This window comes from Larimichthys crocea, chromosome I, assembly GCF_000972845.2.
Source record: "Larimichthys crocea isolate SSNF chromosome I, L_crocea_2.0, whole genome shotgun sequence".
Classification (NCBI taxonomy): Eukaryota; Metazoa; Chordata; class Actinopteri; family Sciaenidae; genus Larimichthys; species Larimichthys crocea.
Window position 1 is genome coordinate 18,445,083 of NC_040011.1, and position 16,108 is coordinate 18,461,190.

The 16,108-nt window shown below is 40.3% G+C and overlaps 1 protein-coding gene across 9 annotated transcripts in view; it reads right to left on the reverse strand.

The window, feature by feature from the left end:
- pikfyve (phosphoinositide kinase, FYVE finger containing) overlaps positions 1-16,108 on the reverse strand; it is a 32,506-nt gene that overhangs the window by 14,573 nt on the left and 1,825 nt on the right. For 3 of the 9 annotated variants that reach the window (XM_027281917.1, XM_019270174.2, XM_019270169.2), the window contains exons 2-13: positions 15,858-16,054; positions 8,987-9,154; positions 6,428-6,439; positions 5,757-5,866; positions 4,583-4,754; positions 4,260-4,467; positions 3,369-3,395; positions 3,078-3,167; positions 2,838-2,994; positions 2,526-2,683; positions 445-556; positions 101-248 (exon numbers count right to left, since the gene is read on the reverse strand). In XM_027281917.1, coding sequence (XP_027137718.1) covers positions 101-248; positions 445-556; positions 2,526-2,683; positions 2,838-2,994; positions 3,078-3,167; positions 3,369-3,395; positions 4,260-4,467; positions 4,583-4,754; positions 5,757-5,866; positions 6,428-6,439; positions 8,987-9,154; positions 15,858-16,054 — 1,559 coding nt within the window. Of the gene's footprint in view, positions 1-100; positions 249-444; positions 557-2,525; positions 2,684-2,837; positions 2,995-3,077; positions 3,168-3,368; positions 3,396-4,259; positions 4,468-4,582; positions 4,755-5,756; positions 5,867-6,427; positions 6,440-8,986; positions 9,155-15,857; positions 16,058-16,108 lie in introns of all 9 variants that reach the window. The other 6 variants (XM_027281915.1, XM_019270173.2, XM_019270168.2 and 3 more) reach the window with 4 other exon arrangements.

The window sequence follows — 16,108 nt, forward strand, 5'->3', positions numbered from 1 at the left end:
ACCAAACTCACCAAATCAAAGATCTAAGACAACAAGGTATGGCTGCAGGTGTGACACAAACAAAAAGGTTTCCTCAAAGTATTAGACATGCAATACATACTGGGCATGGTGTACTCTGTCTCATCTGCAAGCTGTTCTGTGTCACTGTCATCAAACTTGATGTCCTTAAACCAGGATGGCTCTGAATGTCCCTCCAGGGAGTTGACGCTATCGCTATCTGGAGACGGCGTTTCTGAGAACTCTGTACTCTGAGACCAGACAGAGAGACGTCATCAGCAAATTTCCCCTCAGCCGCTACAGGTATGTCCTCTAGTGTTATCAGAAGACCCTCACGAATCAATCAATATCAACACGTGATGTAAATGTTAAACAATTTGGAGTGCATCATTTCATGAACTCTTTTCCAGCACAAGCAGTATTTACTAAACAAATATGGGCTGTTACCTGGAGGGGGCGGTAGAGAGCATACTCATCCCTGAACAGCTGGTCATGGTGAGTGACACAGTCCAGCCAGCGACCGTCCACTAACGCCTGGCCAATGGCGATAGCCTGAGCCCTGCAACACAGAGACAATAGAGTGGGTAAAACACAAGATCAAGAGCAGCTTTCAACTTTTAAATTAATTGGATATGTAATAATAATAAATATAGTTGCAAGCAGCAATGGGGGGCCTTGCAGCATAGCAGGCAAGCCAATGCATGCTCAGGAAGGTGTCATGAGTCCACACACCAAGTTTAGTGTCGATACATCAATGCATCACAGAGATATTGGCCTACTCCATATTTTGATTTGGATTGGCTGTTACGGCAAAAGAGTTTGGAGTTCAGACATGAAACTTAAACCATGAGCCAGCCGTGGTCTGAAGACCATATCCATCAAGTTTCATGGAAATCGGACAAAGTGTGTGCCCTCTGTAATCATCATAAGCGTGTTTTTGACTAAATTCAAAATGGCCATCAAATCTTTATGCATGCATTACACAGTCCTTTAGCAAATGTACTGGGATGTCTGAGTGTTTCAGTCAAGACAGGAATTAAGGTTAAAGTCCAAAGCAATATGAAGATATGAGTCAAAGGTCAAAATTCTCGGGCCTTATCAAAGAAGTGGTCATGAGCCTGTAAGAAGTTAAAACATCGGTTGCCGAGATATGACCTCACTTCCTGCTCGGCACCTTGCTGCCAAGTGCCGAGCACCGTGTGTTGAACTCGTCGTGATTTCAACGGTACCTCATTTGACCAACAAGTCCAAAGTTATAAAGCTGAATGCACGTCAGACTTCAGTTGCAGCGGAAAGTAGATCTTCTTCTTCAGCCACACATTATTAGGGATGCTGCAGCAACTAACTGATTTCACTATTAATCACGATTAATTAAGGTTTTGTGACCGTAACTGGCTCGTAGGTGTTTCTGTTCTCACAACAGCTGTAGAGTGAGGTAAAGGGAACACATGTAGATGGCTGCTAATGTAGGCTACAGGGGGGAATGAAAACAAACTTGGAACACCAACCACACAGCAGTGCAGCAACAAGGTAACTAAGCAAAGTTAACTCCCATCATTTATGACTGGGAAGGCTACATTAGCTAAACAATGGCAGAGGGAGCACTGAAGCAACATTGTAGCACTGTTTGCAACAAAAACCACCATAAGTCGTCAATAGAGGAGCCTTTAGTAAACAAAAAACACCAAGACAAACCTTCAATCGGCAAAACCAAATACAAGATCTCATTTACCAGAGGAAATGTGGTAAAACAGAAAGAACATGGAAGGAATATTAAAAATGAACAAAGCATAAGACACAAATTGTCATGTTGGACAGACAAAATAAGGATAACTATGGTACATAAAGTGCTGAGTCTATAGTGCAGCTTGTCCTGGAACACTGAGAGCAAGCCGTCAGGGAAAAGTCAAAGACAGATCTCCAACCAGTCAGAGGATTGTAATGTTACTAACATCATGTTATTGTTTCAGCGTGATAGTATAGGATTGTGGTAGGAGTGTAACTTAACTGAAGGCAGGCGTTGCTCTCATGGCATACATGATGCCATGAGAGCAACCTTCTTTACAACACTAGAGACATTTTGTCCAGCACAAGTCAACCCTGACCTCTGCTGATCATTATGTTGCAGCCAGAAATTAGATTTCCCCAGTCTCATTCAATTTTATTTTAGATTTTTACATTTTACGTTTAAAAAAATTGCTTATTTGGTTTCTTATCAATAAATCAATTTAGGTAAGGAAATGGAATCATTCATTTCATATCTGTACACTAAATATGTAGCCACTGATTTCAACTGATTAGTATAGCTTAGCATAAAGACTGAACATTTGTACCAGTACAACAACTCTGCCATAATTCTACTTTTATGACGCTTATAATGTTAATGTCAAGAGAGGTTAGTACGTTTTGTAAAAGTGGAATTTATGGCAGAGGTATCACAACGGAAGCGGCCGATTGGTGTATATTTAACAGACTGGTATGAACGTGGTATCAGACAGAAAAAAACATGATTGTGAGTGGAGTGCTACCTGGTGGAGATGGTGCCATTCCTTAGCAGCCAGTTGACAAGCTCTTTTCCCACAATGCAGTTGGGGTAGGTCCTCAGCCAGTATCTGTGGTCCTGGAACTCCATCCCCGTGCTGTTGTGGCAGATTTTCTTCCACAAGTCCTTCAGCTGGGAGGAGTCCTGCAGGATGTACAGTATCCAGTATGAGGATTCAACCAATAATACGTGTACTGTTGATTCATTATTACAAGTAACTCCTTTCACATTGTCACGTTTTGTCATTTGATGCATTGTCACTATTGAAATATTGATTAGGAGAGGCTAAATCAGGCACCAGTAGGATCTTCCTCTCCTCCTCACTGTGGTCCAGCTTGTTGCCACTCTTGGTGCCTGACATGGCTCGGCTGGTTGGCGGGCTGACTGAGCTGTCGTAGGAAGGCACCATGGAGGATCCGGATCGGTCCAGAGACAGGTTGGTCACACTGGCAGACCTGTGGTAGAGATGAACAGGGAGTGTTTGCACTGAAGCTCAGACACGATGTACTTTACGAGCAAACCTCAAGCAGTGACTGACCTCTTCCTAGCGGGGGATTTGCCTACGTCTTCTTGTAGCGTTGTCAGTCTGGAACTGAGGCCACTGTTCTGAGGTTCCTGGTGAATCATACTAATGAACAAACACAGACAAACTTTAATTTATATCCTTCTGGGATTTGTTCACACTTCTTCTATGTCAGCAGGTTTAATTTATGATCTGTGAATATGAGCATGCATAAAACTATCTTTACAGAGCTAGAAAGCTTTTACTTGCAGACAGCTAAAGCTCAGACAGGTGTGAAAAATGAATAAAACAAACAGCAAGACTCACTTCTTTCTCATCCCAATAGGAGTTTTTCTATGCCGAGAGAGAGAGAGAGAGAGAGAGAGAGAGAGAGAGAGAGAGAGACAGAGAGGGAGAAAGAGACAGAGAGAAAGAGAGAGGAGGAGAGAGAGGGAGAGAGAAAGAGAGAGAAAGAGAGAGAGGAAACAGATTTTCTTTGAGGCAGGTAGAGAGAATAAGCAAGGAGCACACCAATTCCAAACAACAGCAGCAAAACAAGTGCATGCATTTACGTCCATTTAACTATCTGCCTGTTAATGTGCACAGTTAATGAATTTTTTACAACCATACTGTCATGCTTCTAAGAGACAGATGCTTCTTTTTTTCAGTTATTCAATAACTGATACAGTTTTTCACACTGATCACACGCTGCCAAGCTGGCCCTGTTTATGTTTTCTTTACACTTCATTGTTGTTTCAGGCATACAGTTAATTCCTCTTTATGACAAAGGTCATACAGAGTCAGACCCAAGTCAATTATTACATATTTAACATGGCTCTGTTTTATGACCATGCACAGGCTACACTAAATGCAAAGCACACACAGAAAAATCAGCAGAAAACCAAGGCAGAAAAAGTGCAAGCTCAGATGGAGGAGGCTGAAAAAAAAAATTCAATGTGCAGAATCATCACATGAGCAAAGCAAAAGCAGATGACACATCTGATCAACAGCAAACTGTGTCACACACAGACAGCTCTGGCATTAAGAGTTTAACAATTCAACAATCGGGTCTGATTCAAACTCAATCTGAATATATATCAAGGATGAACCTGTGTCTTTGTGGGTAGATAAACTGATTTCACTGACTTCATTTGGCCCCTGTGTGTGTGTGTGTGTGTGTGTGTGTGTGTGTGTGTGTGTGTGTGTGTGTGTGTGTACCTCTGCCAGGTCAGGTCTTCCTCGAGGAAGATGTTCCTGCTAGCCTTACGTCCGCCCACAGGTGTCCGAGGCTCACTGGGCTCCAGCACACACACAGAGCAGGGCGAGTCAGACAGGGCGCTCAGGTCCTCTCCGATGCAGCCCGAATCAGCTGAGTGAGCGTAGCTCAGCGCGAGCTTACGGCAGTACGTGCAAGCTCGCAGGTCTCCTACAGAGAGAAGAGGAAGTAAACTCATACTCATGTTGAAGATGCTTTCCACTGGACGACAACATGAATAAGACCATGTTGTGATACAGTCATAACTAACAACTTCATCTCTTACCCGTGTAGCCCATGAATTTTCCAGGGATTTCCTGGTTGCAGCAGCGGCTGCAGAAGATCTGACCGCACAGTCGGCAGTGGTGACGGCGGCGGAAGGTTGTGAATTTCTCATTGCAGTCGTAGCACTCTTTACACTGGCTATCCGGCATCCAGTACTGCTTCAGATCGCTGTCCTGAAAGGGGACAACAGCCACAGTACACTGCTTTTAGCTACAGAGGGGAGTGGGCTAAGCTTATGGCTCAAAATATATTCACAGCACAAGTGTGTTTACTTGCTCAAATGGGCCTGACAGTGAAGGGCAGTCATGGCAGGCCTAATGGCATCCCTATAAGACCGCATATTAGCTGTGTGCTCTCTGTTCTGGATTGCTTGAGCAGAGAGCAAACCTTGACTGCCAATCTGTAGAAGACTGCCTACGTGTTCCTGTTTCCTCCTGTTTGTTTCATGGACGCAACAAACATACTCTCTGCTGCTCATCCCACAAATACATGTCCCTTACAAATGTGGCACCATTTAAAAGGGAAATAATCTACCAAATACAAATGTCCTTATTTTTTGTGCCTAGTTTATATATTTATATAATTACAAATGCTTTGGTATTCTCATGTTTATTGCTTTTGTTTGCATTGGAGAAGCCAAATCTAAGATATTACACACAGAACTCCAAAAATGGACTGGACAAAATGATTGACACCTTTTTAAAACCTTCAGAAATGAGGTCTTCAAAGAAAGGAACGCGGCCCCTACAGTCAAACATGGTGGAGCTTCACTGATGTTTTGGGGTTACTTTGAGGCTTCAGGCCTTACATTATGAAATCATTACCATAGACTTCTGGGTGGCAACGTAGGCCCGAGTGTCAGAAAGCTTGGTCTCCATCAGAGGTCATGAGCTTTACAGCAGGACAATATAAGATATATAAGATCCAGAGCAGTTAGCAAAAGAAGAGTCCAAAATTCCAGCATGGAGGTGTGAGTTTTGTGTAAAATATCTTTGTGTGTTTTTTCAATGCAAACAAAAAAAAACCCAAAAACATGAGAATAACAAATAATTTGTAATTGCAACAACTTCCAGGGAAAAGTCGTGCATTATATGACAGAAATGCAGCAGTGCCAGTATTTTTGGCCATGACAGTGAACAAGACAACATGCACAATGCACATGTTGGACTGGATACCTGGCTCTTTCCCTCCATGATTTCCTTCAGCCTCTTCAGTGCAGTGCGGAGTTGCACAGCTGTGCGAGGGTCATGATTGCTTAGAGGCGTGTCTGATTTCCTGCTGCCGTCTACAATCACGCATGTGGACAGAAACACACAGACAAAAAGAGCACAATTGAAAACAACAGAAAAAATGCTTGTTATTTAAAAATGCATTCTGCTGCATTGTCAAATATGTCTTTTGAAAAATTAGATTGAATGTAAACTCATAATAAATGAATTCCTCCTTGTGGTGCATTTAAACATGAGTGCTGAATGACCAACATTTGACAATGCACTTCAACACCTTATGAAGAACTCCCTTACAGGTTGCAAATGTGTAGAAAAGAACACATGGCACGATCAATAAAAGAACTGGGCAAGAAAACAAAACCATGTGGAATAGAAATGTTAGCTTTCAAATCATTCATGACAAACATCATTCCAATTATTAGTACCTGAGAGGCAAACATTAGGGCAAACCAAAGGCTAAGAGAAAGCGCTTGGTTGAAAATGCAGATATCAAACACACGCACACATGCACTCAGACACACAAACTGTTTATGTAAGGCCATTCTCTCAGGCCGACGTGTTACAGTCAAGCTAAAAGCATCTTTAGTAAAAACCACACAGTGCAGAAGACCTCTCACCTGGCCAATCCACTGGAATCAGAAAAGACATGAGAACGGATGTTACATTTATCTTTCTGGTGTTCACAATAATGATTTGACATGCACAGGACACATGGAAAACACAAGGCAGGTCTTCTGTTCTACAAAACTAAACATACTTAACAGATCGTCACAGCTACACTAAATGGGAACAAAGGATGACAGTAAGTGCTGCTGAAGGAACTCTGCTCCATCTGCTGCTCGATAAAATAGAAGATCTTTAGTTTGACATAACAAAGCGAGCGATGAGCCACACTAATACAGACATTACACTCATGCCACAATAATATACAGTATACAGCTTACTAACCTTACCAGCTCTTTCTAAGAAGAAAAACATCTTTCTCTCGTAATGTATGGTCACAAAAATGATAATCATGAATAACTGGATTGTTTCTAATACACCAACTGACAAATGATTAAGCTGGACGAGGTGGCTTTTACAAAATAATAATAATTAATGCTAATTAATTCTGCTAGAAAAGAAGAGAAAGAACAGAGGAAAAAATACAAGAGAAACATTTTTATTTTGTTTTTTCTGTCCTTAGCCAAGAGTCGCTGTGTTTGTGTTGTAAGATGAAAGTACAAGGAAAACTGACAGTAATAATGTTGGATATTGATACTGATATTTCTATCTGATTCAATTGCACTGTCCTATTTTAACCAGTTTTTAATGTTGTATTCTTGTAATTTTAAATACTTTCATGGTTCTTTTTGTTTGTTTCTATTATTATTATTTTGCTGTCTACACTCATTTATTGTACGGTGTCTTTGGGTGACAGAAAGGCGCCTATGAAATAAAATGTATTATTATTAATAGAGTTGTCCCTCACTATAACACGGTTCACCTTTCGCTGCCTCCCTGTTACGCAGATTTTTTTTGTGTAATTTTGCATGCTTTTTTTTTTTTACAGCGTACTGTACAGTATGAACGCGCATTGTGTTCAGCGTCCTGATTGGCTAAGGGAGAACCGCACATGTGTTCTGTGTCCTGATTAGCTAAGGGAGTACTGTACAAAATGCGGCGCCAGGACAAAGAGGCACAGTCAGAGGAACTGTGAAATAGGCGTGTGTTACTGGTAATAATTTCTTATGTGTCAAACCTTGTAGACTGATCATTAAAATTAAGTTTGTTAAAAATGTTTGGGCTAGAAAACAGGTTTTGATCTTTGGTTTCATTTACTAATATAGTATTGTACTGATTTTTGTTAAATCTGCGAAAGTTTGAACTTTGAGAGTGTTTAAAAGAGAGAAATGTGAGAAAATGTTATTGTCTGTCTGAGAAAAGTGAATAAAAGTGTGTGGTTAGGGGTTTTACGTGCTTAAAACATGTATAATAATTGTAAAAAATACAGCTGATTACTTTGCGGATTTCGTCTATTGCTGGTTATTTTTAGAACGTATCCCCCGCGATAAACGAGGGACCACTGTATATTGTTTTGCCTACATTTTTCAAAATTGGTTTGGAGGGGATAAAAATGGTGGGACTCGCTTGTTGATTAATTGTCAGTATTGTGTATGGTCTGTTTTTCTGTTTGTATTATGTGAATAAATACATAAATAAATTTAAAAAAAAACATATTTATCTTGTATTCAAGTGTTTCTTTTGCAGATTATTCTGGAAAGTAACATGAACAAACATTTTCCAGGCTGCTTCCTTCTCTTTCAGAGAGCAGGATTTATACCAATAAACATAAATAAGAAACAAAAATAATAAATCATTTTCTCAAAACAGACGAATCCTTTAAAAGCTGACCCTGGAATAAAATACTACAAAACCTTGACCTTGAGTTAAACAGAAGCTCTCTTTTAACTAAGTTATGGAATGTATGAAATTAATTTTTTACACATTTTTGCATCTCTGCATGAATGTGATTTCCACAGAACATTGCTTCTGTGAGTAATGCAATTCTCACTCTTTATATGAAAATGAATGTTCACGGTGACATAGTTTAACAGTTTATAGTTCAACAATCAGCAACAAAAAGTTTCTGTAAAGGAGATATTGAACACTGAACTTCGGGATAAAATGTTTCTCTTCTGTCGTTTCTACCACACAGTTCTAAAACTGGTAGAACAGCAAAGTGTGAAAGCATTCTGTTTTTTCTCAGTGCCAGGAGTGTGTGTGTGAAGTTATCAGTGGCCTCTGATTGGCTTAGTCATTAAAAGACAGATGATTTAATTTCAGATAATGCAATCAACAGTATCACAATATCAAGTTCAAGAAAAGCGTTGTTAATGCCAGATGGGATCAAATAAATATCTTACCACTTTAAGCCCTGTATATAAATAGACTGAGACACATGAAGCCTTCTTCTGCAAACTACTGCAAACATTCTGAAAGATGGACTAATCATTACTTTTGGAGCATCTCTTACCCAAACAGCTGAACACGTTGCTGAAGACCAAAAATCAAGCATTAAGGGTTTCTTATCCACTTGAGCATGTTTCCTACAGGAGACAACTTTTCTACCTGATCAAACTCACATCAGCCTCTAATGGCAACAACTGTACTGTGTGTGTGTGTGTGTGTTTTACCAGAGGCAGTGGAGGTACGCCGGAGGTGTTCTGGGTGCTGTTTCCGGTGTGTCCTCGAACCATATAAGGAGTGGGAAGGACTGGAGGACCAGCTCCTCCTCTCTGATTGAGGAGAAGGGGATGGCACATCTGGCTTCTCTGAGACTGCTGAGGGAGGACGTCCCTCCTCTACACACACAGAATAAACATAGTTTATGGCGTTAGGGATGCATGATGCAAAATGATGCAAAATGATAATTATTCTTTTAATAAATAGAATTTATTTTGAATTCTTATATGAAATGTCTGACGGGCTTTGCGTTCTCTGAGTCAAAGTATGTTTGTGTAGTTTATTGATGAACTACAAGGAAAAGAAGTGCTCTTTGTTTTTTGTGTTAACAACAATGATGTCAGTCCGATTTAGTTAGATCAGAGATGTGGAATATTAAATCATTCATTTTTGCTCACCACATCTTGGCCTGTCTTACCTGTCTTAAGTGTGCATAAACTACTTGTTACGACCAGCTATTTCTGTTTAACATTTTTTGGACCCAGAGTGTGATTTCCTGTTTGTTTGAGGATTTTTGGGCTGACCAAACCAAGCTGCTGTCAATCTACATGATTCTGAGGCCTATATAAGCCAGAGACCTCTATTGTGTCCACTTGTTACTTTGCACTCACGTGTGAATATTTACTGTTTAAATGGACGCAGTGAGAGTGAACTGCCTTTACATTTGATACAATTTTTCTCAGGATTTTTGTTAGTTTAGGAGTCATGGATTAGCAATTGTATTTTTGCTTGTTTGCTTTTGGTGTAGGGTTTAGGTAGCTCCTCTTAAAAGCTAGTTTGTTATTTTGACCTGAGCTCACTCTGAAGAGAAGCGCCATTTTTAGTTTGTTATTGTATTTCAAAGTGGCAAAAAATACCGGCAACAGTGATTATTAAGTGTTGGTCCACTTCTTATGTTACACTCCCCACACCCTTGACAGGGACGTAAACACTACTTCAATACAATAGACATACACTTACTTTTTAAAATACAAAAAAGTGACATCAGTTATCTTATCAGTATTAGGCATGAGGAGCAGGTCATTACTGACCTTCTTCACAGCAGCCATTTTGACATGACACAGTAGGTAAACACAGGTGTTACCAATGACACTAATTAAGCTGCTGCTGTGTGTGTCGACTCAGTGGAAAGTCTCTGCTATTCTTTTATGTCAGAATGGCTGCTGTGGAAAAGGTCCATTAGAAGTTATCACTGGCTGAAAAACATGCACATCGTACATTCCTTATTAGTGTCCATAGGGTGAATGCGAGCTGATACAACTTAAAATCTGTCAGTCCTTATGGAAAGGTACTATACTCTATCTAGGTGAATGTTAATTACTTTTTAAGTAATACAGTCGTCCCTCGCTATAACGCAGTTCACTTTTCGCGGACTCGCTGTTTCGCTGATTTTTTTAGTGTAATTTTGCATGCTTTTTTTTACAGTGTACTGTACAGTATGAATGCACATTGTGTTCTGCGTCCAAAATTGGCTACGGGAGTACCGCACATGTGTTCTGCGTCCTGATTAATTAAGGGAGTACTGTACATAATGCGTGTAAAAAGGTGTATAAAAGTGTGTGGTTAGGGGTTTTACGGCCTTAAAACATGTATAATAATTGTAAAACTTACTTCGCGGATTTCGTTTATCGCGGGTTATTTTTAGAACGTATCCCCCGCGATAAACGAGGGACCACTGTACACTTAAAAAATGTTATTGTTTTTTGTAAATATACACTCATTTTGAATTCGCTGCCTGCAAGATGTCACAAGACTGAAAGTTGTGGAACACCTGTAGTACAGCTGTTTGGACCCTTCCACAGGTAAACAGGCTCATTGGTAACAGCCGGTAGTATCATGATTGGTATGAAAAGGTGCATATTTGAAAGGCTCAGACGGTCACGAACAAAGAGTTTAACAGTTGACAGGGTTTATGCAGGAATCCTGAGGTTAAATTTAATACCATTTAATACCTTTTTAATACCTTTTAAATATTTTTTAAAACCGCAACGCAACTTGCCTCTAGTCATATAGCAAAAACAGGATATATAAATGGGAGGGCGCGCGCACTGTTACTGTCAATCCCTTAGTTATTTACATTCACATGTAGTCATTTAGCTGACACTTCTATTAGATAAATAACTAATCAGTGTGTTTTTTTACTTTGAAATTTGTTTGAAATGTACTACAGCCATGGAAGCAAATAAAGTGGATCTCACAGCGGGTTCAGAGTTCACCGTAGTGTCGGTATGGAGGACTGGGCAGGTAATGGTGACTTTTCCACATAGAAATTCATCAATTATTTCCCTTGTTAAGTTTCCAAAGACACCATCTATAACACAGCTGTGGGAAGTTACAAAGTCCTGAAACGTCTTTTTCAGGGACTTTACATTTTATATGATAAAGACAATCTTGTGTCAATCATGTATTGTAGTAAATATCAAGACTTCAAACTTGAGTGTTAAAAATGTGACGCAGTGGTGAACATGTCCCTGTCCTGTACAGAATAGGTGTATATAAAACATGTAATTTTGATACACTTTCTCAGTTTCTATTTATTCTAATGGAATTCAAGTAAGGTGGTGCAGCATTCCTCTTTAATGTCATCTGTATGAAAGGTCAGCATGAGGCCCAGTCTGCCACAGTGAGGGGAGGAGTGTTATCCAGAGATCAGGACTTCAGGGGAAGGAGTCATGTGGCTCACTGGTTCCTGGCACTGATCCAGGCAGGCAATTTCTATCACATGACTTCACAAGACTATGGTTAATTACCCAGATGAGAGTAAACTGCTGCAAAGTACTGTTCAGAATAGGTTTCAGCATGTTGGTGTCATGTTAGATGTGTTTTTATGTTTTAGATTAGATTAACAGATTGACATGATATAACAGCAAAAAAATGTTTTACCTTTGTAAACAGATTATACAACTGTGCCTCATCTCATAGCAAGACTTGTAAATATAGCACTGCACATCACTTCATTCAATTAAAAGACATTCATGCTCACTTTCTGATAACTTTCAAGCAATAGAAAAAAAGTATTTCTTTGTTTATTTGTATGTGGAGTTTATCATATACAGCGCATACGGAAAGTATTCACAGCGCTTCACTTTTTCCACATTTTGTTATGTTACAGCCTTATTCCAAAATAGATTAATTAATTTTATTACTCAAAATCCTACACATAATACCCCATAATGACAACTTGAAAAAAGTTTGTTTTAGATTTTTGCAAATTTATTAAAAATAAAAAACGAAGAAATCACTTGTACATAAGTATTCACAGCCTTTGCGATCAAGCTCAAAATCGAGCTTAGGTGCATCCTGTTTCCACTGAACATCCTTGAGCTGTCTCTACAGCTTAATTGGAGGTAAATTCAGTTGATTGGACATGATTTGGAAACGCACACACCTGTCTATATAAGGTCCCACAGTTAACAGTACATGTCAGACCACAAAACAAGCACGAAGTCGAAGGAAATGTCTGTAGACCTCCAAGACAGGACTGTCTCGAGGCACAGATCTGGGGAAGGGAGGTCCCAGTGAGCAAAGTGGCCACCAACATCTGTAAATGGAAGAAGTTTGGAACCACCAGGACTCTTTCTAGAGCTGGCCATCCCTCTAAACTGAGTGATCGGGGGAGAAGGGCTTTGGTTAGGGAGGTAACCAATAACCCGACGGTCACTCTGACAGAGCTCCAGGGTTCCTCTGTGGAGAGAGGAGAACCTTCCAGAAGGACGCCCATCGCTGCAGCACTCTACCAATCAGGCCTGTGTGGTAGAGTGGCTAGACGGAAGCCACTCCTTAGTAAAAGGCACTGAGGATTGAGGGAAAGATGAACGCAGCAATGTACAGAGGCAACCTGGAAGAAAACCTGCTCCAGAGCGCCCTTGACCTCAGACTGGGGTGACGGTTCATCTTTCAACGACCCTAAGCACAGCCAAGATATCGAAGGAGTGGCTTCAGGACAACTCTGTGAATGTCCTAGAGTGGCCCAGCCAGAGCCCAGACTTGAATCCCATTGAACATCTCTGGAGGGATCTGAAAATGGCTGTGACGCTCCCCATCCAACCTGATGGAGCTCGAGAGGTTCTGTAAAGAGGAATGGGCGAAACTGGCCAAAGATAGGTGTGCCAAGCTTGTGGCTTCATATTCCAAAACACTTGAGGCTGTAATTGCTGCCAAAGGTGCCACAACAAGTACTGAGCAAAGGCTGTGAATACTTATGTACATATTATATTTCATTCTTAATTTTTAATAAATTTGCAAACATTTCTAAACTTTTCATGTTATTATGGGGCAGTGTGTGTAGAATTTGAGAAAAAAAATTAACTGAATCCATTTCGCAATAAGGCTATGACATAACGAAATGTGGAAAATGTGAAGTGCTGTGAATTCTTTCCGTATGCATTTTAAATTCCTCACTTTTATTATTTACTAAACGTAGTCAAACAACAATAAAGCAGCCCTTAAACGCTGAACCCTCAGAGGTGGATGATACATGATACAAAATGTACCACTTCAGCTTTGTATAAAGAAGGTTGAAGTAACTTGATTCTTGAACTGCACTGACTCATTTATGATGTAAGTCAAGTTATATATACACAAAGTGTCTGTCTCTGAGCACTGAATCAGTCAATAGTGAGGTTAAAGGAGAGATTCACATTTCTTGTCTGGTCATTCTCTTACAACGATGAAGTTAATGGTGGCTATAATCATCCCTCCTGTCCACACTTTCTTATTTCAGTTCAAGTGATGAGGGACACTGAAGTCCTTGTTCTGAGGAAAACCGCATTCTTAAAGTTCAGCTGCAGGTGAAGATGGCTGAACTTTAAAATGCAGTTTTGTAGTTTCATGCATGCCTTTTTTTTTCTTTCATTCATGCACACACTACACGTTACCCTCATGCATACATGCACCCTTGCTACTGATGTCACCAATACACACCTCACCTCATACCTCATCTTTTCCTTTGTTTAGTTGTATTATAATTTGTTCCTTTTTTTAAAGTGTTGAACAATAATTACTTTTATTCTGTGTCTCCCTTGTTTTTGTCATAGCTTAAGAGCCAAGTAATGACACACATGATACAGCTTTAATAATTCAGCTTCCACTTTTTCACGAGTCCATGTCAACTTCCTGTTTACATCCATCAAAGCACCAAAATGACAGAAAATGCAGTTGTCTCAACTTTGTCTGATGAGGTGGTATGGTACATCATCTTCCAATCAACCATACCAATAGACTGTATAATACAGTCAGGTCCATGAATATTGGGACGTCAACACAATTCCAATCTTTTTGGCTCTATACACCACCACAATGGATTTGAAATAAAACAAACAAGATGTGCTTTAACTGCAGACTTTCGGCTTTAATTTGAGGGTATTTACATCCAAATCAGTTGAATAGTGTAGGAATTACAACAGTTTGTGCATCACACCAAAAGCAAGGGACCAAAAGTAATAGGCTGCTCAGCTGTTCCATGGCCAGGTATGTGTCATCCCCTCATTATCCTACTTACAAGGAGCAGATAAAAGGTCTAGAGTTCATTTCAAGTGTGCTACTTGCATTTGGAATCTGTTGCTGTCAACTCTCAATATGAGATCCAAAAAGCTGTCATTATCAGTGAAGCAAGCCATCATTAGGTTGAAAAATCAAAACAAACCCATCAGAGAGATAGCAAAAACATAAGGTGTAGCTAAATCAACTGTTTGGAACATTCTTAAAAAGAGAGAATGCACCGGGGAGTTCAGCAACACCAAAAGACCGTGAAGACCACAGAAACAACTGCGGTGGATGACCGAAGAATTCTTCCCTGATGAAGAAAACACTCTTCACAACTGTTGGCCAGATCAAGAACACTCTCCAGGAGGTATGTGTATGTGTGTTAAAGCCAACAATCAAGAGAAGACTTCGGAGTGAATACAGAGGGTTCTCCAAAAGATGTAAACCGTTGGTGAGCCTCAAAAACAGGAAGGCCAAATAAGAGTTTGCCAAACAACATCTAAAAAAGCCTTCGCAGTTCTGGAACAACATCCTATGGACAGATGAGACAAAGATCAACTTGTACCACAGTGATGGGAAGAGAAGAGTATGGAGAAGGAAAGGCTGCTCATGATCCACAGCATACCACTTCATCAGTGAAGCATGGCTGCCAATGGAACTGGTTCTCTTGTATTGATTGATGATGTGACTGCTGACAAAAGCAGCAGGATGAATTCTGAAGTGTTTCAGGCGATATTATCTGCTCATATTCAGCCAAATGCTTCAGAACTCATTGGACGGCACTTCACAGTACAGATGGACAATGACCTGAAGCATACTGCAAAAGCAACCAAAGAGTTTTTTAAGGCAAAGAAGTGGAATTGTATGCAATGGCCAAGTCAGTCGCCTGACCTGAATCTGATTGAGCATGCATTTTACTTGCTGAAGACAAAACTGAAGGGAAAATGCCCCAAGAACAAGCAGGAACTGAAGACAGTTGCAGTAGAGCATCACCAGGGATGAAACCCAGCGTCTGGTGATGTCTATGCGTTCCAGACTTTAGGCTGTAATTGACTGCAAAGGATTTGCAACCAAGTATTAAAAAGTTAAAGTTTGATTTATGATTGTTAATTTGACCCATTACTTTTGGTCCCTTAAAAAGTGGGAGGCTCATATACAAACTGTTGTAATTCCTACACCGTTCACCTGATTTGGATGTAAATACCCTCAAATTAAAGCCAAAAGTCTGCAGTTAAAGCACATCTAAAAAGATTAGAATTGTGTCAATGTCCCAATATTAATGAACCTGATGTAATAACATGACTTCATCTGCATGCCTGTGTGGTTTGGAGCCCTGACCTTTGCTGTTGAATCGAAACAGGTTGACGAATGAGCTGTATGCCGAGCGGAGGGGAGGCTCATCCTGCTCCGGAGTCAATGGTTTGAAGTGGGTCAGGTGGGAGGGGCTGGTGGGCGAGATGACAGGTGGCTCGGCGCTCCATTCGGTTGAGGATGAAGACGAGGACTTGTCATCAGCAGCCATGTCACTGCTAGTCCTGCTACAGAGGCAAAGAAATCTGATAAGCATGTGTGACCGATCAGCTGACATG